This window comes from Aythya ferina (genome assembly GCF_964211825.1).
Source record: "Aythya ferina genome assembly, chromosome: 4".
NCBI lineage: Eukaryota > Metazoa > Chordata > Aves > Anseriformes > Anatidae > Aythya > Aythya ferina.
Window position 1 is genome coordinate 6,003,754 of NC_140300.1, and position 26,230 is coordinate 6,029,983.

The following is a 26,230-nucleotide window of genomic DNA, read 5'->3' on the forward strand; positions in this document are numbered from 1 at the left end:
TTTTTTCCTGTTCGTCGGCCAGCTCAAAGCACTGGGGGGGTCCCCGTGCCCCTATGTGAGACCCCCAGGAGCAGGGGAACCCCCGGAGCCATCCCGGGGGCTCTGCAAACACCACGATTCGGGGTGCGAGGGGGCAGAAACCGAAAGGGAACCCCAGCAAAGAGAGTGAAGAAAATTACACCAAATGCCACGTGTTGTTTTTTTTTTCCCAAACATGGAAATATCGAAGGGTTTTGCCACCCACCCGCCCCTTCTCCCCTGCAATTTCACACCATGTGTTTCACCGTCCAGACCCCAAACCCTGCATGCTTCAAACCTCACAGCACCCAGGGCCTTTCAAAGCAGCTCTGATATTTCGCTTATGACTTAAATATTTCTGCGTATGAGACGCTCGGTGTCGAAGCTCGGGGCCAGGTGGGGAGCCCGAGCAGAATTTCCTTACTTTTGTGGTTTGTCAGCCGCTAACAAACAGCCTTTGTTTGAGGTTTCGTGCTGTCGGCTTCAAAGCTTTCTGCGATGCCTCTCACGTGTGCTTCATGGAGAGCCAGGGGTGCTCTCGGCGTTTTCCAGGGCCGGGACAAAACACCTCCTGCAGAAGGATGGCTCCTCACCTGCTGCTTGCCAGCACCAGCGGCTGCTGCCAATTTCGCTGCCTTCTGCTGAAGAAAAGGGCCGCACGCCTCCTTTTGAAAGCGATTTGGTTTTAAGAGAGAAGAAAGCAGCCTGAGTTCATCGCTTCCTTCTTGTCTTTTAATGCCAAGCCCTCCGAATTAGCTGGCTGCGCTTTAATTGCTAGGGGCTAGGTTTGGAAAGAGAAGGAAAAGCCACGTGGGGAAATACGGAGAAATAACGAAAAAGCCAGCCCTGAATGACTTTGGGGTCTTCTCTTCCCAAGGGCGCTGCGAGGCAGCCCCGTGCGGTGCAGGGGGCCTGACGCACACCTGATTTTGGGGCTGGGCACGGAAGAAGCCTCCGCTCCTCGCCAGACGTCACCGGTGGCATCTGCACGCAGCCGGGGGACAGCCAGACACACCGCCACCGTCACATCCATCCCACCAGGGGAACGGGATCCCGAGGGTCACCCCCGGAGCGTGGGGTCCCTCAGGGTCCCCTAGGGTCTCCCAGCTTCTGGGGACGTTGGGCATCGCCACCATGGCACGGCTGTGGCTCTGCCTCTGGCTCTGCCTGCAGCTCCCAGGTAAGAGAGAGGCCTCTGGGTGAGGGGAACTGAAATATCCAGGCTCAGGATGGAGCTATGGGACATTATTACCTCCCCACTCGATAATTTAGAATGTAATATTTAATGGTGTAGACACCGCAGGGCTTGGTTTTACTGCACCCTCTTTGCTCAGGCATTCAGTGGGAAGGTGCTGACCCCCGGGTGCCTCATTTTGCTGATGGATATTCAGTAATTGGGCAAAGCAGCCCCCAGAGTAGCGTCAGGAGGAGGACCATCCAGGCAGATTTCCTCCCGAGTGTTTCCAAAGGGCTTCTGCGAGAAGTCGTGTGGCATAAAAACGTGCTTGCTGGTGGATCGCAGGGGGCTGGAGAGAAAATGTAGCTGCTGTATATGGGCTGTAGGTGATGTATATGTGCTATAGGTGAGGTATATGTGCTATAGGTGATGTATATGTGCTGTAGTTGGTGTGTATGTATAGCATACATACATGTCCTGTACAAAAAGTAAATATAGAGTTGACCCCATACGGCGGTGGGGTCCCCCTGTGACACTATGAGCCTGCTGGTCACAGCAAGGAGCTGGATTGTGAAGATTAAACAACTTCTAAGAAAAAGAAATAGCGCATTTGGGGAGAAAAGCACCACATTACGAACCAAATTGGCTGTCTCCCCTCCAGAGAAAACCCCAATAAAGCAGAATGTGCCCCGTATGGGCAACCTGCAAGGGAAACGGGGCCGTTCCTGAGCTGAGCCCACATGGGGAACAAACCCAGCCCCAGCCCCTACTCCCAGCCAGAACCGGCACCGGGATGGGGCTGTAAGTGCCAAGTGATTTCTGTGCAGCTGTCTCCACGGGGTTTTGAAGGAATGGAGACATTTTAAGGCAAAAAGGGGAAAAAGGGGGCTCATTCTGCATGGCTTTAAAGCATGCCTGGGAAACTAGTGGGGGAAAAGAGTGCAGCCTTATCTCCTGAGGGTGTTTTTCGCTCGGTCTCTGCAGCTGTGTGGGCTGTTTGCTGAACACGAAGGACTGCACAAAGCTCCTTTTTCGCTCCCCAAGGCCGCACTGCCTCGCTCCTCGCTCGCACACAAACACCGCTCGTGTCTGCCCGGGCGAAGCCCGGCCGAGATAATTGTTCCCCAAAACTTGCTCAGCCCAAACAAGGCGCTGCGGTGCCAGATGGAAGCTTTTGAACCCCTCCGCTACCCTTGAGCCGTTCTCCTTCCCCAGATCACAAAACCCCTGTGAACAAGAGGAATAAATAGAAAATGAAATGGGCTCACTTTGAAATGCCGTTACCTTTACAGTAATTTTCTCACCCCTTTACATTAATTTTTCCATTCCTTCCAGAGTTTTTCCTGCCACTCCTGGAGATGCATTTTTTTAGGAGGAGGCTGACACATATCCCACACCTCCACCACCTTCTTAACATGCTTTAAGGAGCTCAAAAGGATCTGTAGATTCCAAAAAATGAGGGAATGCCAACCAATACAGCCCTTAGCACACCCTTAAAAGCATCCCTCCATCCTTTCCTTTGCCACTGAGCTCCGTCTCTACAGGAGCAGTTATGGAGCAAAATGCAGTTGTATATGGTTTTGCCAAAATATCTTGGTTTTGCCGAAAAATAGCTGGGGACCCACACAGGCCTCTGAAGGAGCACGGGCTGGTGTTTCTGCCAGAGGTGCTCTGGTTCGGTGTTACTGAGCCCCCGAAGGAGTTCTTAGCATGGAAGGGAAGTGAGGGAGGTATTTATGAGATATTTGAGTGTGGACGTGGCAGCGAGGGACATGGTTTGGTGCTGGGACTCGGTGATCCTGGAGGTTTTTTCCAACCGAGGCGATTCCACAGCTCTAACGAAACTGAAATACACAGCTACGTATTCCTCGCTCTTTCTGTAGGTTTCTGCACCAATCTACATTTGACCCAGACTCCAGACCATATTTTAGCCCAAACTAACAGCAGCACGGACATCCTCTGCCAGACGAGGAGGGAGCACACCGGGGTGTACTGGTACCGCTGGAGCCCGGAGCGGCAGCAGTTCGAGTTCCTGCTCTTCTCCAACTCGCTGGGCAAAAGCACCTACGGCAGCAACGTCAGCCAGAAGAAGTTCAGCGTCCGTGGGTCGAGCTCCCAGTCCTACAGCCTGCACATCGGCCAGCTGCATGCCTCAGACACCGGCATGTATTACTGCTCCATCTCCCAGTCCTCCGAGCTCGTCCTGGGCAGCGGCACCAGGCTCGGCGTGGGTGAGCATCGCCCCCGGGGCGCCCAAAGGTGCCGGCGGTGGGCTGCGATGAGGGGATGTGTGGTGGTAGATGGTTTGTCCAGGTTTGGGATACAAGGTTCAGGCTCTGGGGGGGTTCACAAATTGATCTGTGAAGGGGATAAACAGAAAATGCAGCAGATAGCTGCACTGCAGGGCAGCAGCATGGGCAGGCCTTCTGCTACCACTGCTGTGGTCGTGCTGTGAGCTCTGGCTTGGTTTTAGGATTTCCCTGGGGAGCCATTCAGCCCCGGTATTGGCATGCCCTGCATCTTGCTACCCCCCACAGCACTTTAGGTGAGAGTTTGGGTTTGTGCCCTGCTCATCTCCCGGGTCCGTCCACGCTCTGGCTCTCTGTACCCTTCTCCAGGTGACAAGGACAGCTCAAAGCCAGGGGACGTCGCCCCTGGGGTTGGGTCTGGCGGCAGGTTTTGAGCCCGCCCTTCACACAGGGGATTTATTTGGGATTTATTCCACCCTGCAGGTCGCCTGGGGAGCACCGCTGGGCAGAGCCCCGGTCCCACAGCAGCTCCCCTCAGCCCAGTTCTCCCCCAGCACGGAGCAGGGGTGGCACAGGAACATTTGTGTGTTCGAAGCAGGCCCCAGCCCTTTCCCTGGGGGCTTTTAGGGACACAAATACTTTATTTCACCAAGCTGCAGCTGTGGTTGCTGGCTCTAAAACTTGCCTTTCCTTCTTTTTACACGTACGCCCTGCACCTCTCATTCACTGAGCTGCCTCAGAAATCCCTTTTGGACCCTTGCTGGCTAGAGGGAAAGCTGCTTTAAGATAACAGAGAGCTGTTTTTTAACCAGCTATGCGCTTATCTATGTCCCAAAAGCAAGGCATGAAAAATACGACTGAAATTTGGCACGCTCAGAGCCGCTCCAACGTAAAACTAAACCCCAGCAGGTGGCTGGGGAGGGCTCGGACCCCCCGGGACTTGTTCTTTTTTCCCTTCAGTACCCACAATAAAATAAATCCCCCTTAAGCCCCTTCAGGTCTAAATTTTATGAGGAGAAATACACAGTTTTGAGCAACAACGATGTGAATACGGGAAGGATTCAGGGACCCCTTAAAACCTCCCTGCTGAGATCCCATTCCCCGTGCTCGCGGGTAAAGAGCACGGGGTTAGCGCCCGACGGGCAGCAACACAGAACTTGAAAATAAATAACGGGTGCTTATTTCTGGCTTTGGGGCCGTGCTGGTGGGGCTGTGCCTGGCAGCAAGTGAAGCTTGGGGAAATTTCCCTCTTGGATGTGCCCAGGGCCAGGCTGGATGGGGCTTTGGGCAGCCTGGGCTGCTGGGAGGGGGCACTGCCCATGGCAGGGGGCTGGAGTCGGATGGGTTTTAGGGTCCCTTCCAACCCGAACCCTTCTGTGACTGCACAAAGGATTTAGGGTTAAAAGCCCCAGTTTCCAGCCCCAGCTGCTGCTGTGCTCGGTGTGATGCTCACGATCTTCTCCCTCTTTCCCAGTCGATGTTTTGCCCCTGCCTTCCACGTCCAGGCCAGCCCCGCTCACCAGGAGACCCTCCCGGTGCAAACCCAAAAGCAAAGCCGCGGGCAGCAAAGGTAACAGAAACACCTCGGCTCCAGCCGCCTCGGGGAGGGTTGTGAGCAGAGCTGTCCCCTGGGTTAGAGGGGGGTTTAGGGCCAAGACGGATTCCCAGTTAGCTCTGGTGCCCTCTGGGTGTGCGGCCTTTTCTCAGGTGGGGGAAAACCAGCAAGGGTGCCACAAAAAAGGTTTCCATGGCTCAGTTCCCCCCTATGCCTTTGGCTTAACGCATCCCCTCCCGAGGTCCTGAGCTGCTTTGCTCCCTGCCCATCCCACGCTCCATCACCTGGGCAGACAGTGCCCAGCTCCACACCGTGTCCCCCCCTATTTCCAGGTGCCTGCAGCCCCCTGGTCTGGGTCCCGCTGGCCGCCGGCGCCCTGATCCTGCTGCTGAGCGTGGTGCCCACCGCCCTCCGCTTCCACCGTAAGCACCGCGCACCCCGGGGTCATCCTGGGAGAGGGAATTGGGGAGAATAACCAATTTCAGGGTTGGGGGCACCCCACGCTGACCCTGACCGGCCCCCTCTCTCTCCTCAGGGCTGCGGAGGAGGCTGTGGCGTCGCATCCACCGGCAGTAAATCCTGCTGGGAAAAGGAGCAGCCCCCGCCCGGTGCTGAGCCCTGCCTGGATGTGAGCCGGCACGGATGTTCGAGAGAGAGGACTTGGGGACTCGCACGCTTCCATCCTGCCATGGATGACGATTTTCAGCTTTTTTCCTTGACACAGCAGCTGATAATTAGGCTGGGCCGGATCCTGCAAGGTGCTGAGCCTGTCTCAAGGAGCTTTACAGGAGCAGGGCGAGCCCCTGCACCAGGGCTGGGGCACCAAAAGGACGCAGCCGGATTGGAAAGATGCTTTGAGAGCGCCTGGGCTCCCTGTGCTCAGCACCTCAGGGCTTTGGGCTTCCTCCTGCTAGCACTGGTTGATGACTTTGGAGCAGGGAGCAGGGCCAGGGAGGCTCAGCTCCCACGGGAGCCTGCAAACAGGCAGGAGTGGGAGAGGAAGGCAGACACAGCCACGTCCCAAGGCCGAGCACCTGGCAAAACAGACGCTGATAACAGGCGGAGGAGCCCAACGGCACGGCCAGGGATGATCCTGCCCTGGCTGCGGGGATGCTGAGCCCCTTGGTTCCCCCGGAGGTGCCAAGCACATGGCTCTGCCACGCTCACTGCTGAGGAAAAGCCCTTTTTGCTTGATTTCCAGGAGGAAAATCAGCCTGCTGTGGCAGTGCCATGTCCGTGGGGCACAGTGGCTGGGGCACAGCAGCATCCCTGCTGCCGATGAGCCAGGCACATACATGGCCCTGGCTGTGTGCTGGGTGTGCTGAGCAGGTGATTTTTACAACATCTCATTCTTATGCAGTAGCTAAAAGGAAACCCCTTTGAAGCTGTCCCTGTGCAAAGGTTGATTCTGGCAAAAATAAATGTTTTGCATCGGTGTTTCTCTCTCGGCTCCCTGCCCACAGGTGAATAATGGGAACAGGCAGTGAGGAATTTGCTTAATTTCTGAGTGCCCCAGTTTGGTTTTGCTGCTCCATTACAGCTGGTAAAAAAAAAAAACACCCTAACCTGCACCCCAGCTGTGTGCAATGAGAACAGAGAGGACAGCAGCAGCTGAGGTTGCACCTCCTTTCGAAAGGCAGCTTCACGCACTTCATCAATGGAAACTCTGAATAAAAAGTAATCTGGTGATGCCTCTGATCACCAATAGAGTATTTCCAGGCAGCAAACCTCTGTCGCGCTCAGAGACCTGAGCAGCAGGTTTCACAAACGTGAGAGCCGGTGGAAAGATCACCCCCTTTCACAGATTTTTTTTTTCCAGAGCACACGCACGAAAGAAATGGAAACACTAATGAGAAGAGGCTTCCACATCTGAGAAAACGAGCCCCTGATGTTTGCTGCTTTTTTTTTTTTCCTACCCTCCTCACTATGGAAAGCACAACGACAAGAGCAGCCAAAGCTCAGGGTGCTGCGAGGCCAGCAGGGACGGGGGCATTTTGGTGGTGAAACCCCACGGAAAAACACCACGGGGCCACTGCTGATGGCAGTGAGCCCGAGCCAGCCGCAAAGCCAGGTCCGTGGGGAGGAGGAAGAGGGAAGAGACACAGAGATGGTATCAGAGTGTGTATGGTACCCCAGGGTGATGTCCTCCCTCATTTCTTCCTCCTTCTGTATTTCCTCCCAAGGAGCTGCCAGCCTTCTGCCCCCTCCTCCTGCCAGGAGAAGGGAAAAATAACGGGATTTTATACAGAGAGCCCCAAGCCCTCGATCAGCAGCTGAACAATGTCACACAAACGACACCAGGAGACACAGCACGAGGTCTTACAATGACAAAGCGCCTTCAAGCAGGACAAGGAGACTGGTAGATCTGTGGGTTTTGATACAGGGTTCCCTACCTTGAGCCCACACCCATCAATCACTGGGCAAGGCATAGTGAAAGAGATCAGAAATGACACACTGCAAGGATCCGTCACAGACTGAATATGTTTTATTCCTTGTTATACTAGAAAAAAAAAAAAAAAAAGAAAAAAAAAATAGAGTTATTATTTCACTAAATATGCAGCCATTTAATCTTGCAGCCATTAAATAAGAGCAGAAACGCAGGTTAGGCATCGCAGGGAATACCGTTACTGCTTCTGTAAAACTTTTGTCAATTAATTAAAAATATATTGTCGATCTTTCCAGAATATCTCAGCTGCTCATCGAATATTGGCAGTGCTGGGTTTGTCGTTATGATTTTAAGGTGTGGGGGTCGCTGGTGATTGCACATCTCCTCACTGCAGGGACAACAGGTTCACAGCAGGACTTCTGAGCATCCAGAGCCATTCAGTGTCCACTGTACGTGTAGTTCTACACGTGTGGTTTTATATACATTGATAGTTAAATATGTTTTGACAGACCTCTAGAAAAACCAGGAGAAAAATTTGGCTGTGACAGTGAATTCAGGAATGAGAGGGACCAGTAGCAGCGCTGCAGAATGGAACAGGACACCTGAGAAATGCTTTTTGGGGAAAATGCTGGTGTCTGGCGAGGCTGCAGCTCTCTGCCTCCTTATCTCAGCTGCCTCCTTAATGCAAACACAGAGCCCAGGGGAGAGCTGTTCTCAGGAGCAGAGATGGGGGTGCTGGGTCACGTTCCCTCCTCCTCTGCCATTCTCTTTCCCGTTCTTCTGTAGCTGGTCTGCACTGTCAGCACTTCAGCACTCCCAAAACGAGCAAATCCCAAGCACCGCCGCAGACACAAATGTTATAGCTGCAGGAACATAAAAACCTGCTCCAAGCAGCCTGAGTACTCGTGGCCTGTATTTACCTGGACCTTACAACGCTTCCTTCAGTACACCAGAATGCTGAGGTCGCACAGAAGCTGCAGATATTACTGAGTACATTGATACATGCAGACTCGGTGTCTCAGCAGTCATTTAAGCAGAGTACAGATCAGATTTAGTTAAAAATGAGTGTATAAAATACGCATTTTGCATATTTTGCTTATTTACATATTTTGCATTTTGCATATACTCTGCCAACAGGAGAGATTACTTACCTCTGCGTGACACACATCCGTCCCAGGGGTTCTTCACATGCAACAAAACTCTCCCCATGCTGTAAATATTTGCAACAGGACAGGAAAACCACCCTCCAGCCAAGGGCCGGTGCTCACCTCCACGATATGTCCGACACAAAGTGTTGGGGACCCTTGGAGCATCCTCAGAGAAGCCAGGGGCTCTTCTGCATCATCTTCTGCATCCTCATCTTGCTGCCCATGGCAGGTCTCACCATATCTGATGTCTCTCCAGGTACCACTGCTGGAGCAGATGCTGGGGTGGGGGTGTCCTGTCCCCTCACTCAGCCCTGTGGGTCCCAGGGGGAACCAGCACCCATCCTCAGCAGAGCTCAGGGTGCAATCTCCGCCTGCTGCAAGCACGAGGTGACCTCGCTGGCTGAGGTCTCGGGGAAAGATGCTGGGCTGGGCTTACACCCAGCTAGAGGGCTTTAAAATATCGTGCCTTAACACCAGCACCGAATGCAGAATTCAAGTTGGGATATTTCCTAGAGGTCTCTCCAAAAATAAAAATAAAAAAAAGGGCAACATATTCCTGGGGTCTGGGATTGCATATTCCTGCCCTGAGCAATCAGCAGATGACCGTGCTGTTATTAAAATATGTCTCGAGTCATCTTGGTGCAAGAGGAAATGAGTCTGAGCAGCAGTGGAAAAGCCATTTCTGCAACACACCCCCTCCCTCAGGTCGGTCTACTGGCGTCTGACTCACCCATCGCTGCCATGCCCAGGGCAGCTCGGGTGTAATTCAGACGTGCCTCTCTTTGGGAACGCACTCACTCCATTTCCCCAGCCTGCAGGGCTGAAGGCTGATGCCCTGCATGGCAGGAGCTGTGGGCCACGTGAAGCTTTAGCCATCCCCAACCCGTTCTCTGCCACCTCACCCAGCTGGAGACACGGGTTGGGAAGGCACAGGCAGTGCATGTTCATGCCCTATACACCAAACACAAACACACTCAGAAGATGGTTTCTTCCTCTGTGCACCCGTAACCACATGAAGGAGTTGGACCCTGCCCTGCTCCTTCACTGCCAGGGGTTCAGAGATGCTGGGAGAGGGATGCAGCACTGGTTCCTCCCCGGGGATACACGTCCTTGTGCCAGGCCAGCAGCTCAGGAAGGTTTAACTGTGCTGCCCTGAAGGATAAGATAATTAATTGGAGAAATAACAGTGGTTCAGAGGAGAAAAAAAAAAAAAAAAAAAAAAAAAAAAAAAAAAAGTGGAGCTTGGTAGCAATAGGCTTCCCTAAAATTACACACTTTCATGAGGTCTCGTGTTTCAGAGCATAAAAATGACGGGTTTGGGGTAGAGCAAAGGTACAAAGGTAGCAAAGACTACTGTGCCTCCACGCAGACAGCTAATAAAGAGGCAGGGAGCAATCAGCCCCTCCCTGCTCCCTCCTGCCGCTCACGATTCTGGAGACCTCTACTGAATGTTCACTTAAATCAGCTATTTTCGGGCCAAGGAGGCCCAGCCTGCCCACACAACATCCCCCTCAGGTGCCTGACCCTCCTTTTTGCCCTTTTCTGGCCCTATTACTACTTCGAGTCCCCTCTTTGAGACAGACTGAGGCCAGCCCACAGCGTTCCAGGATTTATTCAGTGCATTGGACCACGGATTGGACCACAGCTTTGTTGTTTTATACCCAATTCCTTTCCTACCTGCTACCATCTGATTTGGTTTTGCTGCCGAGCATTGAATTGATGTTTATCAGTCTTAACCCAAATTTCCACTCCCGAATGGAAATGGTTCTGCATTTACAAGGCATAAATACAAGTAAATTAACATGCAGAGAAGTAATATTTGCAGTTTGTGTCTTAAATGTGAATTGTTACAGGGCTATCATAGCCCTACATCACAAACACAGCGAGAGCAGCACTTTTAGGAGAGCAGGCGTGCAAAACCAGCAATAAAACACTTCTCTTCACAGCTGTGGTGGGCTTCAGGCTGTCAAAAGTGAAACTTAGCACCGAATTCAGCTTGTTTTGATGATGGCAAGGGGCACATTAACCCAGCTGCTGTTTCTTGATACACCGACCTCTTCGCACCCCCCTGTTTCTTTTGAGTAAGATATCCTGTCTGAGGGTTGTGTCTTCACAGCTTTAATTCTACAGTGAGGGGTTTTGTGTGTGTGTGTGTGTGTGCTGCTGTTTTTTGTTTTTTCCAAGTAAATGCAAAAATCTAGAAGAAATACCAAGAGGTACAAGCCAGCCAACACTAGTAATAGGATCACAGAATAGATGAAGCAAGTCGACCCAGCCATGGGTTTCCATACAGCCAGCACTGCCAGCAGGAGGGGTGGACAATCAGAAATGGGACCAACTCCATTCCCCTAGCTGTAACCAGCCCCCGAAATTAAAGTTCCCTCTCTAAGATGTTGACAGGGAAGATGCACAGCAACACCAGATACGTGTACCAGCAGTATTTTCCCAGAGCAGTCTGTGAAAGTCCTCCCACAGTGGACAAACAGCCCCAGAAGCTCCTTGGGATATCTCCACCAGGCATTCCTGCCCAAGGTCTTCAGGAAAAATAATCAGCATGCACCGAGGAAGCAGACAAGACTCTGAACTGATGGAGACGGGAGAAGGCAGGCTGTGGGGATAACATCAAGGCTATGAGAGCTGGGGGGGTAAGAGGGGGCTGAACTAGAAGCCCAAAGCCACACAGTGCCTCAAAAACAACAGAAATGTGGTTGTGGGGATGGGGACTGCAACAGAAAATGTGAATTGGAAGTGGGATCATGAGCCCAGTTCACCAGTTAAAGGCTGGGACTGCTCTTCAGACAAAATCTGGTGCATTGAAGCAATATTGATCATCAGCTTTTCTTCTAAGGAGAGGTGCTAGGAGACGTGAAGCCTTTCTGCAGTTCTGGACTGAACCTCAGGTTGCTGTGCTATGCAAGGAATCAGAGCTGCAGAAAACCAACCTTTCTCCCCAAAATCCAGCTGCAGCAAAATCGCTCTGCTTTCTGTAGCAGTGAATTGTCACCGGTCCCCAAAAGATGGCGTCGTTGGTTGCTGATTTACCAAGTGTCTGCACGCCCCAGCTCTGCAGCAGGTGCAGGATGCCTGTGCAAAGCAAAGCAGGTGCCCAGAGCAAAGCCTGAACACATTCTGGTCTCATATCAAGCTCTCAGTTCAGGTACCAATGAGCATTGGGGTTATGGAGATTTCTGACCGAGTGATCAGGTTAAAGGGCTGCACCTGGAGAGATGAGCATGTAGGAGCGGCTGTGGTTTGCAAACTGTATTTTGAGGAAAATCTATTTTAAGGCGTGTGATGTTTACACGAGGAGTATCCAGAATAGAGTGCAGTATTGGCCACTGCACTGGAAACATGCAGCTACAGTGGAAAGATGGTGTGTGAGCATCTGGCACGACTGTTGCACTTGACATTCTCCAGAGCCCTTCAGTGCTGCAGCTTTGCAAAGAAAAGGGTGCAGCAAGCTGCTTGTAAACCACAGCTTCATTTCTCACCGGAAAAGTTGTATGTTTAAGTCTCAACTTTTTTTTTTTTTTTTTCCCTGCATCTGAAACAAAAGTTTGTGATTTGAGACTAAATTCTGAAATCTTAATTAAAACTTTCCATTCCTCCTTACCAAAGAGCTCAAGAGTTCTAATTTTAACAACAGGAAGAATCAGCAATGGCTAAACACGACCAGCCATCACACTCTGAGTTACCACAAGCTGATTGCTTGCAGGGACCAAGCAGCACCTACTTGTCATAAGCCAGCCACGTTGCATCCTTGCTTTGCAGGCTGCACAGAGATGTCCTCCTGAAGCACTGTGGTGAGATATCATGAGCAGCAGAAACAGCAGACCTGGTGGAGCACGGTCATTCTGATGCTCCTTTTGTGCCTACCTTCCTCACAGCACAGCTCCCGTGCCCCGAGACGTGCTCCAGCTACACAGTGCTGTTAGAGATCAGTACCATGTGGAATATTACTGATCCAAAGCAGCTGAAGAGTTTCTTATCACTATGAAAAAGTCACTGATGTGCTGGAGAAATGATCCTTCCACAGGATGACTAAGAAATCAGTCATATCCAAAACTCAGTACCTGCTCCAGCTCTGATGCCCCGAGCTCCCTCTCACTCACAATCCCTTCTCTGTAATTTTAAACTGTTTCAGATTACCATTTCATTTAATTTACAAATTCCATAAGGACAGGGAGACTTAACATGCAACAACCTACCCCACTAATGTTTTCAAAAAGCACAAAAAGTTCCCCATTTAAAAGCCCTTTCCAAAATCCACTGAGATAAATTTGTGTCTGACCAGAGGCTGTGGTAGGAAATCTCTCCTAGCTTTTCCAGCTGAAATATCCTCAGCAAGCACAGAGAAAATTAATGCTAAACTAGCCTCCTGATGAACCCCATTCCAAAAATGCAGGTCCTCATCAGTCTGTCTCTTCCCTGCATGATTGTCTCCTCTCTCTTTGTTCACATCTTCTATTTAATTGTTTGACATAAATAAAATACGGACCAATTTTCTTCCCAGTCCCTACACACATTTACTCTTGCGATTTCTGAAGGGAGGAAGGACCTGCATATCTGAAAGTTCATTTCTGTTTTCCAGCTCTACTAGTTGCTCTAACCAAAATTGCACCTCTTCCAGTGAATCCAGTCTCTCACTGAAAACGAGGGCAAGGCAAACAGCTTCTGCTTCACAAACTGAATCCTGAGGGAACAACCCTATCAGATATGAAGATCCCCTACACTGATAAAGCTGGTTTCCTCTTTCACTATCCCCATGCTTTCTCTGCATGGAGGTGTCTGTGTCTGGATTCAGGCTGTGTTATGCCATGGGGTGCCAGACCCCTTGCACCTGGTTTGGCAGGTAAGGACCCAGCAGGGCTTAGTGGATCTGAAACAACAACATTTAATCTAGGCTGATCTTAGTATTTAAACATAAGCAGCTTAGGCTGGAGCTCACCAGCAATCAGAGCCCTGCAACTTTAGCTATAAGTAAACTGAAACTTACTGGGAGGTATGGGAGAAAAAAAAAAAAAAAATCTGCTTTCTACTGCCTAACCAACCTGGTCTGGTCTCCTCACATCTCTTATACAACGTTTTGCAGAAGTAACTGGCTGTCTGATATTTCTTCTTCCTCAGGCATATCATAAGCGTGGCACTACAACAGAAATTATTAATAAAGCACATTAGTAATGCTGGTACTTCACTGATTGGACTGCTGTCCTCAATCCAACAAGCCCATTGCAAAATATCCTCCAGAGGACAAACTGTCAAACCTGAGCATGCTAACGCCCCAGGGATTCCCTAATTAATGTCATTAACCACCTCACCCCCACTTTCAGAATAGGTCAGAGTGTAAAACACAGGTATACTTTCTGCTTAGTTCAAGCTGCTTGATTAAATTTGCTGCCTTTTGCCCGACTGCACCCATGGGCGTTCAGTGCTGATCTCAGGAGGTCTGCAAGCCTCAGCATCCCAGCAGACACTTCAACACGGCTGAGATCTGAGCATGCCACCACGCTGCAGACCTAAATTCTTTATACACGTGCTTGTTTTTAAATAACAGCTTTTCCTGGAGGTCCTGTTTGTGTGCCTGGAGTGTTTCATACTGAAGTAATTGCCACTGCAACTGTTTTAGTTGTTCTTATTCGTTATTGTAGAAAGGAGAAATTGCTTTGTGCCAGGGTATATGTAAACACAGGACCCAGAAAAAGATGATCCCTGCCCCCGGGTAATTTGTTATTGAGGAGATGTGAGATGGAGGCACAAAAGAGGGGTGGCTTCATCTGATCACACACAGATGTCTCCTTCAGAGCTACGCTTCCCTGTGTACCCCTGTGGCTGATGAAGGGTGTCCCAGCTGGGAAAGGACTCGTGACAGCCTGCTGACATCTCTCTCCCCACTGACAATAAGCTTTTGTCTTGCATTAAAGGAATATACTCGCTAGCAGCTTAATGAAGGCAGCAGAAAGGACTAGCTCCCCTAAAACCATCTCCTGTTACTCAGCACTGCAGCCTTCATCCCGTGCTGCACAATGGGCAACATCAGAAGAGGCAGGGCTGGTGGTACATTTTGTGTAGGGGTGAATCACAAAGAGCCTCAGCAAATAAAAATATGAGGAGGAAAAGGAGTCCTCTGGGTGGTGACACAGGGCCCAGGGCCTGAACACGATGCAGGAAGAGGTGGCCTCGTGTGGAAACCACCTCAGTCTGTCAGCCACGAGGACCAAGCTGAAGGTCCTAAGCTGTCTTTATGAGAGGAAACCAGGCTCCTGTTTGGTATCTGGGACTGACTCGTAATAAAATAACACTTTTAAGTGGAGAAGTGGAGTTCCTAGCCCCTGAAGTGGAGAAGTGGAGTTCCTGGCCTAGGCTCCTCCATTAGGCGGTGAAGCCAGGCACCTCCCAAATGCAGCTTATCCCATTATAAAGGCAGCACGGATTCCCCTTAGGTTAAGGAGAATAACTTAAGGAGAAAGGAGAATAACTTAATGAGGTTAAGGAGAAAAGTGTCCCCCAAAACAGAAAGGGCCTACACAGCATAACTTGGAAGTCACATCCAGAGATGGCCAGAGTCCTAAGAGATTTCTTTACCTCAGGCCTGATGTTCACATTTGCTTGATGGGATTTCGAGATTCAGATCCTTGTAATGTTATTTAATTGACGAAACCTGTTTTATTTTTGTTTTGAAAAAAGAACCTGGCTGCTCTTTTTGAGAAGAAATGTCTCCTCATTTCCAACCTGAACTTCCCCTGGCCCAACTTGAGGCCCTCTAGTCCCATCACATGTGAGATATAATAACTTAAAAAAAAAACAAAAAAACAAAAAAAAAAACGTAGGAAGGCCAGGAAATACCCGTAAATAACACCAGCAGCCTGGTGAAGCTGTTGCTAGTCTATGTGCAAATACCAGGAAGCCCAACCCCTCCCAATATGCAAGTGGTCACCTGGAGGCAAAAACAAGGGCCCTGAATGCTAAAGCGTGTAAAGTTTTTTTTGGTAGTACGGAAGTCCCTGTGGTTGGAGTTGAAAACCACAAGATGCTCAAAAAAAAAAAAAAAAAAGAATGCATGCCACTGGGGCACAGGGCTTTCTTGATGGGTTTTGCATCCGCGACCACCTGCCTTGCACAAAGCAGCTTTTTCAGAGCAAAGAACAGTTGCAGAGAACAATGGGGCTGAAGGACTCAGCTACATGTCAGCAATGCATGGGCTTGGACATAGATATATATAGATATATAGATATATAGATATATAGATATATATACACAGACCTGTAAATGAATATATGATGAAAAACATTCCAGCATCTTGTTCGCCCTGTAATAAAAAAGCTCTTCCACCTACACCAGGCTGCTTGAGCACACACAGGTGAAGGCAGCAGAACCTCTGCCAAGAAATGCAGCGTGGGGCCTGTGTCCATGGCATGGCACTCACCCACGTTTTCTGCAGAGCTGGACCTGATGTGAGTGACCCAAACGGCTGGGAGACAGCAGTCTGCGGTGGCTGATCCTATTTCAAGCCCACAAGTTGTGAGTCTGAATCTCTGGTGAAGTTGCCACAGCAAAATCCTCAAGGCACCATTGAAATAAATTCCATAATGACAGATGAGCCCAACTTCTAGAACAGAAATGAATTTCTTCAGAAATCATTGCTTGTTTCATTTCACCTCAGATGCTGAACACCGGCTCTTCGCTTAAGAGGGTCCTGGTGACATCACATCCTCTCCAAAAAGCTGCACAGCCTCCGAAGGCAAGCGAGAAAGATCATCTGTGCTCCGCTGCCTCGTCCCCGAGGATGACGGACGCATCTCCTGCGCTGCTCCTCCTGCTCAGCCTGGGGCTCTGTGAGTATGGGACTGGGATTCTTGGCGACCTTTTCCATGGGGAGCGAGTAAAAGGGGTTAAGGCGTTCCCCTTTCACCGAATCCAAGGAATTGGGGAAAATGATCAATGGGGAAAATGAAGAGCAAGCCCAAAAGACAAATGATCAGGGCTACTCAGTGAATGAGGAGGGAAGGAAAGCAGGAGCGGTGTGACTGCAGCGTGACGCAGTGGGAACACAGCCCGCTCAGACAGGCATTGCTGGAGGGGACAGGGAATGGCAAAAATAAAAGGGGGAAGGGGAAAAATAAATAGCAGTTGTTATTAGGGAATCACTTCAGAATAACAGGGAAATGTTACCACCCCCGAGAACGCAGCTGAAAGCTATTCTGAAGGGCAGCATCTGTCTCAAAGCCCGGGTGGCTGAATGCTGAGTCCCCTAGGGACTCAACCAAGCCACCCAAGCGTGCCCGATGGTGTGCTCCTCCCTTTGTGTCCTCCTTCAGGACAGGGGTGCCAGCCCTGGGGCTGCCCAAAGACCCCCAGGAGCAGCCCCTGAGCTTGCCTGCAGTGAAGCTGCTCTTCCTGAGCAGGCTGTGAAGGGCGATGATGGACTTGTCCCCCCGCAGGCTGCCCTGGAGCCCAGGGCCAGAGGATCACGGTGACGGCCAAGTTCTACAACAGCAAGACCACGCACCCCCAGAGCGGAAAGTCCCTGGAACTGGAGTGTGTGAGTTCTGTAGACAGCGGCGTCTCCTGGATCCGCCAGGACAAGTCTGGGACCCTTCACTTCATCGTCTATATTTCTGCCTTGCCCAAGACAATCTTTAAGGGGAACCAGATGACATCTTCACGTTTTGAGGCGTCAAAGATTGGCAAATCCTATCGGCTGGTGGTGAAGTCCTTCGAGGCTCAGGATGAGGGGACCTATTTCTGCACTGTCAACTACAACCAAGCGCTGTACTTCAGCTCTGGCCTACGCGCCTTCTTCCCAGGTCAGCAATATCCTCACCTGCCTCACTTACACCCAGCACCCCTGCCCATGCCTCTTTTCTTGCTGTATTGCCCCCAGTCCCCATCTCCCTCCTGGTTTGCCCAAGGCATCTTGTGCCCAAAGCCCTGGTCCTCCCGCTGGAGGCTCCCTGCTCACCATCTCTGCTTGCTCGTCCCTGCCCAAAGATGAAGGTGGTCGAGCAGACCCAGCAGCACCTCCCCATCCCACTGGTGGCTGAGGGGATGAGAGTAAAAAAAGTCCACAACCACCCCCTCCTTCCTCACTTCGCCTCAGCCCTAAAAGTCCTTCCAACCTCTGAGCACTTACAGCACCTCAAACGGAAACTCACGGGCGAGGCTGGAGGTTGGACTGAGGAAAGAAAAAAAAACAACAGGTCAGTCAGGACATGTGTCCTAAGAGCTACAGATGAGGTAAGATAAGAGCTCAGAAATTGAGAAGTGGTGGCAGAAAGCAAGAAATGAGGAGCCCACAGCTATCAGCCTGCAGCTCGGCAACACAAGCTCACCCCAGGGCAACACGTCGGGGCTGCACAGTCCCAAAACGGGCCCTACAAAGACCTCCCAAGCTGGCAACAGGAGCAGCCGTTCCCCAGCAGGGCTGGGGGTGAGCTATTTCGTTCTGTCTCGCTGTGTGCTCCATTCATCCCCTGTCACTTACAGTCACGACGACAGCGGCGCCCGTCACAACCGTGTCCCCCACCACCCAGGGCAGCCAGGTCACCAAGAGGGACGTCTGCCTGCAGAGCCACGAGGCAGGTAACCCAGGGGAGGCAGAGGGAAGGAGGGGGGCTCTGCCACAGGGGTTGCTGTTGGTCCGAAGAGCTCGGCTGGATGCCTGTAGTGACAGCTGGCGTTTTGGGATAGGCAGGGATCCTTTGAGCTCTGTCAGAATCGGGGAGCTGCATCCCTGGGTGGGGGTGAAAGAGATTTGTGGATGTGGCACCAAGGGACATGGTTTGGTGCTGGGACTTGGTGTGTCAGGCTGATGGTTGGACTTGGTGATCCTGAGGGTCTTTTCCAACCTAGAGGACTGCATGGTTCAGGGACTCCAAGCACTGATTTCACCCCACCTGGGATGACTTACAAAGCATGAGCCTGTCTGATGGCTGGGCACTCCAAACAGAGGGCAAGTCCTATGGGCTAGCACTGGTTTTAGCCTCAGCAGGAGACACGAGAAGCCTTTTGGCTCCCTCAGCTCCCTCTCCTCACCTACAGCTCCTGCCAGCCTCGCTCAGAGCCAGACGGGTCCCTTTGCTTGCTGGGCCCCCAGGTGGCTCCACCAGGACCGGCAGTAACCCCAGCTCTGAGCGCCTGCAGGACCTTTCCTCTCTCTTGTCTCTCTTTTATTCCTGCAGAGACAAGCAAGGAGAAAGAGCTGAATTTCTTCTGTGAGATTTTCATCTGGGTTCCTCTGGCTGCCGCCTGCTTGCTGCTTCTCATTGCCCTGGTCATCACCATCGTGCTGTGCCAAAGTAAGTCGCACCCCGAGTCCCTGCACATGTTTCGAAGAGCAGAGCCCGGTCCTCCAGCAGAATGGGCTTTCTGGCTCTTCCCCTCACGTAGCTATCGAGTAACCAGGACACAGTGAGTGCAAAAGGGCCACTCTTAAAATTCATTTCCGCATTTTCCTCACCCGTAGGTTTAGCTTGAGAAACAAGCATCAAATCCTACACTGTAAGATGACAGAATACAAAGAGGAAACTTACCCTACCAAACTGTATTGGTCCTACCACCCTTAAATCAGTGTATGAGGGGCAAAAGTTCCAGAACACTTTGACAAAACAGGATAAAGGTGCTTCAGCATGAGCCTTGCAAATCCAAATGACTCTGATCGGCAGCTGGAGCTACAGCCAGCTGAGCTACTGCATGCCCAGCTCCAGAGGCTGGTGCAGGTCAGGCAGTAATGCGAGGTCTCTGGGAAGGCAGAAGTCCCATAGCTGAATTTCATGTCTGAAATGTCTTTAACTTACCCTCAGCAAGCAGTGGGAGCAAATGGATTGAAATCAGTTTAATGCCAGCTGAAATCAATTTAGCTTTCCTTTGGGGAAGGGCCCAGACACCCCCAGCACCTGCACCCATTTCATTACATGGCTCAGCTCGTTAGTGTGGGTCACTGCCAGGCTCTGCTGCTGAATTAACCTCACCACATCCTCACTGACCCTACAGCCCAGAGTTGATGTGAGATTCATTTACCAGTTTAACAGGTACAATTTTTCAGCACCTGTTAACCCCGAAAAACACTAATAAAAACACTAATCTCCACTACCCACAGCAAGAGGAAGGAATACACAAAGAAACACTGATAAACCCCAGCCAATTAGCTGCATTAATTTCTGCAGCAGGCAGCACAAACCCCTCAAGGAGGACTTTTACATCCAGGCATCTCCCTTTTGTGCTAAAATGAATGGTTTACCATTGTATTTTCCTGAAATAATGACATAGATGCTAAAACGGGGAAGAGCATCGTTCAGGGGGATGGATCCTGAGCTGATCTAAGTCAGGTTAGAGCCACAAAGCAGCAGTGTATTTAACAAATGCTGGCTAAAGGCAGAGCCCTGTGTCTCTCTGCATCCCTCTGCACATTTGTAACAGCAGTGAAGAAGCCCAGAGGGTGAAACCAAGCCCAGTGAAACCCTCGTGGTGTGTGCAGACAGATCACAGCCACCTGGAGAGAAACTTGGGATCTGTGCCACTCGCCTGCTGCTGAAATAACTGCTGCCAATGGAGTTTCAGCAGCGTGCCAGAAAGTCACTGCAGAGAGCAAAAACTAATTCCCCAGTAGTGTTGGCAGGATGACCCTGCTGCTGCTGCTGCTGCTTCCAGGAAAACACCCTATGGTTTGGGATGATCCTGGAGCTGAGAGTCGGGGGGACGTGCAGCACTGCTCACTTGTTTTGGGGGGAAAGCCACACAAGCTTTATCTGCTGACAGCCTTCAAGGAAGCAGAAGGCTGGCAGGGTGCTAGGGAACGCCAGCTCAATGCCACTGCTGCATTTCTTCACAAAGCTGTGCCTTGCTGTCTCTCAACTAAAACATTTTTTATTTATTTTTTCATTTTAGAAACCAGGCGACGCAGATGCAGGTGTAAGAGGTTAGTACTTGACAGCTGGTGACACTTTGCAATTTGTTGGCACCTCACCCTGAAGTGACACAGCAAGCAGGTGTCAAAAAGCACCTAAAAAGCCTTCATTCAGGGCAGGGTGGTTGGGAGGGGGCTGTGTAACTGGGGGGGAAGGGTGGAGGTAAAAGGAGAGAAGATTCCCATCTGCTGCTTGCTTTTTAAGTGATTCAAACCCCTGAGAGCTGATGCTGCAGTAGATATTAAACAGAGAGACAGGAGGCATTTGCAGCAGTCTAAAACCTTTGCACATCTCCCAGAAATTAGCACTACCTTTGTGTATTTCTAAGGCACTGCTCCAACCTGAGCCCAGGGGTGACTATTTCATTCCTTCCCATCCCCAAACAGTGAGGTTGAATTCCTCACTGGGTCTTACAGCTGTGGTGCTAGCAGAACGCCCTCTGCACCATTTTGGAGCAGCAGCACCACAGCCATACGCTTCTATGTCCCCAACAGGCACCAGGTAACAGCAAGGAAAAGGCTCACGCAGCCTGAGATGACTTTCCTAAGAAACAGCAACTTAGATGTGTGTAGATTGAGACTTAAGTTGTATTCTAAGGCAGACAGGAATCCTTTTCTCTGCCTTCTCCTACCTCTACCCGTTCCACTCATCGCCCTGAGCCCCCAGGACCAGACTGTAACAATATTGCACTGAGCAATTTCCCAGTTAGAAGCAAGAAATTCTCCTGCCCGCACGCACCGCACGGTTTGCTTCTGCAAACTGCCCTCCCTGCAGCTGGTTTCTTCACCCAGCCCACGCTGCAGAAAACCACCCGTGTGCTTCTGCAAGCCCCGTGCTGAGGGTGCACCCTAGGGCTCGCACAAAGAGCAGAGCTCGAGCACGGGATCCCTGCTGCTGCCCCAGCCACGCCAGCACCGGGCTAGCGGTAGAAAAACTGGGTTGCAAGAAAGGCTGGGGCAGTAATTTCACACTACCACAGCCTCGTTCTTTGCAAATCAAGCATCCTGCAACCAAGGTAAATGCAGGTTCCTTATTACACAGCCGTAGGTTTCACAGTAAGAGAACAACTACGTTTTTATTACACAATTAAATTAAAACAATCACTGAAAAAGCTACTACTAAGAGGGAAAAATAAACCTCCCTCCCCTTGCATTTACAGAAAATGGAATCCTTCAGTTTTATTTAATTTTTAAATGCATGCACCTCAGAGAAAGCATCAGAAATCAGTGCCTGAATAACAAGAACATGTTATACCAATAACATCACAAGAACATGTTATGGAGCTGGCACGGAGTGGCAGTGCCTCCTGATCTCTGGGTGCAATTTTCTGCACGTACCCCGTGACCACACAGGACATCACACCTCCAGAGCTGCTTTCTCTCTGGCCAGGCTGAAACACCAAGGGAAGGGCCCCTGGCTTTTACAAAGCCTATTTTCCACACCCAGCCCGGCACAGTTCTCATCTTTGCCTGCTTTCCAAGGGCTAAATCGTAACGAAGACTCTTCTCCTAACGTTTAGGCCAGTGCCTGCATTCCTTGCTTCTCTCTATTCCTGCTGCCAGCCCTGTGCAGAGATGTTTTCTCCCTCAGGAAAATCATCCTGCACGACTGTAGAGCTCTTCATGTTCCCACTGATGGAGTGCTTGGGTTCCAAGTGCCTCAGGAAATCACCTCATCGAGGACAGCTTTCCTTTGGCACTGCTAACATGACAGGGTTATGTTTTAAGCAACCGCAGCGTATTCCAGCTTTTATTTAGAGAGGAAATCCCTGCTGCTGTTAGCAGTTGCCACTTATTGAAATGAAGCTCCCTGGAAGGTCACAGCACAGTTCATTCAATTAAAGAGCACCTCAGGATCTGGCCTGGGATTCCTTCTGGCACCTGAAGCGTTTGTTTTCCACCACAAATCAGTCTTCAGTGAAAACAGATGCTAAATCTTCAACTCACTAAATCATAAAACCATCAGTTGCTGGGGACCAGTAACATCTGTCACGTTGGGAGCACGCGTGGAGCCTGTAAAGCCTCCTAACAAGCAACCAGAGCAGTCCTCATGAACTGGCAACAGCTCCCCTGCCTCCCCAAAGCCCTCAGCCTTGCTTTCAGGGCAGCGTTGTGTTAGCAGAGGGAGGAGGACAAGGCTCCTCGCCTTTCTGACTGTGCAGAGGCTTGGTGAGAGCATGGAAATGTGCAAAGGTTAAAGGTAATTTTTTAAAGGACCCAAAATAAAGTTTGTTTAAAAAATAATAATTAAAAACAAAAACAATTGCTGAGCAGTTTATCTCAAGCCCTGCTACTGAAGGGGCTGTGGGAACACTTCCCAGCCTGCTCTTTGAGATCCCAGCTGCAGACCAAGGCCAAGGGAGCTGATCAGCAGCGTTACAGCAATTCCCTTCTTGTTTGTTTCACGTCAAATAAATCACAAACGTTTCTCTCTCTAGACCTGCAAACGGGAAGCCCAAAATGAAGCCCAAGGTGCCAAGCCAACAGATATGAGCACCTGCACCTCTTGGCTTCTGGATCCCCTTCTGGGAGCAAATGCCCATCACCTACACGATCCGTATGGCTACTACTCCTCATGCACTCTATCCTGAGAAATTTGAAGAGACAAGCGTCCAGATGGAGCAGGGACACGTGGAAGGCAAGCAGGCACTTCCTCTGCGAACTGCGTGCCAAAGCACAGCTCCTTCCACACCCTGAGGTTTGCAAAGTGATTCCCAAGGCCAAACGTCGCCTTTAATCCCAGTGACAGAGCTCTGGTTCAGGCAGAAGAAACAGGTCAGTCCTGATGCCAACAACAGCCAAAACACAGCAAAATTTGAATTTGTTTTATTTGGAAATCACTCTGGAACAATCTCACTTCCTATACCCTCTTTTTGGGGTGCCGTGCATCTCCAGTCTCCATCTAATACAACACAAGGTCACACTGAGAAAGTAAATACGAATTAAAGGGCCTTGCTCTTCAGGGTATTACAGTCCCGTAAGCTAAAGCTTACTGTTTCCCTCTTGCTGTCCTTGTTCTGCTGCTAGCCCCACTTCCATGGATTTCAGCAGTTTTGCCTGAGCACGGAATGGGAGCTTTTCTTTCTTTCTGGAATAAATGGTTGAGTAGGTAAAAAATAAAAGTCTTTGTTACTGGTTTTGGTTAAGCAGGGTTTTTATCATAACAACCTGGGACATATCGACCGATCTAAATGAGAGTTCTGGGTTTTTCTAGCTGTACACTTGGTGTAAATATTTCCTTATGACGCTGGGAAAACAACAACTGGGGTAAAAAATAAATCAGTATTTCCAGTCGGACTTACTAATGCTTCTTTCTTTCTTCACTTTCTAACTTTTTAGCTTCTGAAAAGCTAAAAATCGATGTGCAAATATAAACGAGAGTTTGAGGCAAGGGGTAAGGGAAAAGGCAGTGACTTACACACCAGCCTGGGCTTTAGGATGCCAGACTTTAGCTTGCAGTTTGCCACAGCCTTGAAACAAGCTCTCTCAAATTATTTTCCCTGGGACTCACAGGATGGGCCCAGTAACACTCCCCCGTGCTAGGAAGCTGGATGAGATAAAGGCTCTGAAGGTGCTCTGGTGTCCTTGCCAGGGGACTGATAAAAGCCTGGAGAGAAAAAAATAAAATAAAATGGAGAATGAAAAACTCTTTGCTAAGCTGCAAACAAGCTGGGAACGAGAGAATTGAGAGAAAAACTGCTCTTAGTTCCTTGTAATAATTAACGGGGAAAAAAGAGAGACTAAGGAAGTGTATCTAAACAACAGAAGAGAAATACTGAGTGACAGAACTACAGGAACACACACTGTAAGGAAAAAAAAAAAGGAGTCTCAAGGTGAGCTGCTGCTTCCAGGCACATCGGGTCCAGCCTTTACCCCCACTTCACCAGGCTGTGCTTAGCCAAAGCAATCTGAGCTCGCCTGACGGTCAGCTCTAACCACGCAGATGAAAGGCTCAGGCCTCTCGTCTCCCCTGGGAGCACCCCTTGCATTATCAGCTTGGAGTTGCTGCCTGAATTTGAGATGAATGTTTGCTCTATAGAGCCTCAACTCCGTTCCTGCAAAGCTGTTTTACAAAACCCACAAAACTGCTGCCTCCCCAGGAGCATCCCTCACTGTGTCCTCACTGCTCTGACATTTTATCCTCGCACACAAGCCCTTTGCACAGCTTTGGCCAACGTGATGTGCCCCAAGCTGCCACAATCCTGTAGCCCGGGCTGTCAGGCAGTGCTCCGCCTGTCTGGGGCTAGCCCCAAAACCTAAAGTCTCTCCCATGGAGCCTCTCTTGGCACAGCTGCAGTCCCACAGGGATTGAGATGAGAGGGTTTGAGCACTGCTGGTGCTGAGACAAAGTTGGCACGGGGGTGGGAGGCTGCTGGAGATCCCCGTTTGAACGCAGAGAGCTCACTGGGGCTGCAGGAGAACCGATCAGGAAAGCAACGCAACAACTGCAGTTAATTAACCAGGGACAGGAATTGGGGCTTAACGATGTCAGTGCCACATCTGGCTGCTCTAGGAACCAAGAGATCCAAGGGTTACACAGTACAAAATGTGCTGAGAACAAACTGAGAGGGCAACAAGAGAGGCTGGGATGCCCAGTAGGGACACTGTGAACGGTTTAAAGAAGTTTCTGATTCCCTGCTTCTGAGCTAAGTGACCTGTCCTCTCCTTTAAACATCTGCAGATTTGAAGGACCCTGAGCAGAGCTTGTAGGACAAGCTGCTAACTAAAGACCCTCAAAAAGCTCTTCCTCCCCTGCGCCTCCTCAAACAAAGGAGCAGGTGTTATTTGAGTGAGCTGTAAAGCCTTCAGAAAAGAAAGTGCAAGCAGCTCACGCAGTCACTGAGGAAAAGATTAAGCTCTACAGCTGACACATCTCGTGAGCCAGCCCTTACCACGGGATTCGTACAATGCCAAACAGCAAAATCCCTCCTGCAGAAGGTCAGGAGAGTCACAGAATCACAGAATTTCCTAACACTAACAGTCTTCCACTAAACCTCCTGCACCTCCTTTCTCCAAAGCCATCGGAAAGCCCAAGCAGCAGGGGGAGGTGACGGGGAAGAACCAGCAACGATGAAGGCTGAGGGGGAAAAACGATGAGTCCTTGAAGTGGCCATGTGCAAGACCCTCCTGCAGGCAGCGAGGGTGGGCTTTTGTCGCCATCACCAGTGCAAAAGAGGCACGTTTGGGCTCCTTCAGTTGATTTTGGAGAGGGAGAGGTGTCTCCAGTCATCTCCCCTCCCTAAGAGGAGCCTCTCTGGATTGACAGAGTGAGTGTGAGCAGCCAGGTATCAGCAATCGAGGGGGAGTCGAGGCAGATGGATCACATCCCTTCTCATTTTAAGCCTTGTGCTTCAGGACGGAGCCGAGTTCAGCAGCAGTGACTCTGTAACATCAGAGGCCGTGACGAGAGCCAGGAAGGCACAGGGGGTGCAGGTGGATGCAGAGCTGCAGCTCATGGCATCGTACGAATCCCGTGGCAGGGGCTGGCTCATGAGATGTGTCAGCTGTAGAGCTTAATCTTTTCCTCAGTGACTGCGTGAGCTGCTTGCACTTTCTTTTCTGAAGGCTTTACAGCTCACTCAAATAACACCTGCTCCTTTGTTTGAGGAGGCGCAGGGGAGGAAGAGCTTTTTGAGGGTCTTTAGTTAGCAGCTTGTCCTACAAGCTCTGCTCAGGGTCCTTCAAATCTGCAGATGCTTAAAGGAGAGGACAGCTCACTTAGCTCAGAAGCAGGGAATCAGAAACTTCTTTAAACCGTTCACAGTGTCCCTACTGGGCATCCCAGCCTCTCTTGT

The 26,230-nt window shown here is 50.5% G+C and overlaps 2 protein-coding genes and 1 long non-coding RNA gene across 3 annotated transcripts; 2 read left to right on the forward strand and 1 right to left on the reverse strand.

Moving 5' to 3' along the window:
• Positions 1–579: 579 nt before the first annotated feature.
• Positions 580–6,435, forward strand: CD8B (CD8 subunit beta). The gene is made up of 5 exons (XM_084516815.1): positions 580–1,198; positions 3,079–3,426; positions 4,919–5,014; positions 5,332–5,421; positions 5,535–6,435. Exons 1-5 carry the CDS (start codon positions 1,153–1,155, stop codon positions 5,573–5,575), a joined length of 621 nt encoding a protein of 206 aa, XP_084372941.1. The 5' UTR covers positions 580–1,152; the 3' UTR covers positions 5,576–6,435.
• A 1,033-nt stretch (positions 6,436–7,468) lies between these two features.
• On the reverse strand, positions 7,469–9,674 carry LOC311435837. Its single transcript, XR_014692434.1, has 2 exons — positions 8,537–9,674; positions 7,469–7,898 (listed from the first exon to the last, which is right to left on the reverse strand). It is a non-coding gene; the product is annotated as an uncharacterized lncRNA (long non-coding RNA).
• Positions 9,675–16,055: 6,381 nt separating this feature from the next.
• Positions 16,056–23,729, forward strand: LOC311436079 (T-cell surface glycoprotein CD8 alpha chain-like). Its single transcript, XM_084517805.1, has 6 exons — positions 16,056–16,365; positions 16,972–17,337; positions 18,017–18,112; positions 18,712–18,828; positions 20,417–20,447; positions 22,874–23,729. Exons 1-6 carry the CDS (start codon positions 16,194–16,196, stop codon positions 22,926–22,928), a joined length of 837 nt encoding a protein of 278 aa, XP_084373931.1. The 5' UTR covers positions 16,056–16,193; the 3' UTR covers positions 22,929–23,729.
• The last annotated feature ends 2,501 nt before the right edge of the window (positions 23,730–26,230 follow it).

Excerpts from the sequence above, each read along its gene's own strand:
- CD8B (XM_084516815.1), top strand. The coding sequence starts at position 1,153 with ATGGCACGGCTGTGGCTCTGCCTCTGGCTCTGCCTGCAGCTCCCAG. Across the intron at positions 3,427-4,918 it reads CGGCACCAGGCTCGGCGTGG|TCGATGTTTTGCCCCTGCCT; the intron begins GTGAGCATCGCC and ends CCTCTTTCCCAG. Across the intron at positions 5,015-5,331 it reads CAAAGCCGCGGGCAGCAAAG|GTGCCTGCAGCCCCCTGGTC; the intron begins GTAACAGAAACA and ends CCCTATTTCCAG.
- LOC311436079 (XM_084517805.1), top strand. The coding sequence starts at position 16,194 with ATGCTGAACACCGGCTCTTCGCTTAAGAGGGTCCTGGTGACATCACAT. Across the intron at positions 16,366-16,971 it reads CCTGCTCAGCCTGGGGCTCT|GCTGCCCTGGAGCCCAGGGC; the intron begins GTGAGTATGGGA and ends GTCCCCCCGCAG. Across the intron at positions 18,113-18,711 it reads CCTGCAGAGCCACGAGGCAG|AGACAAGCAAGGAGAAAGAG; the intron begins GTAACCCAGGGG and ends TTATTCCTGCAG.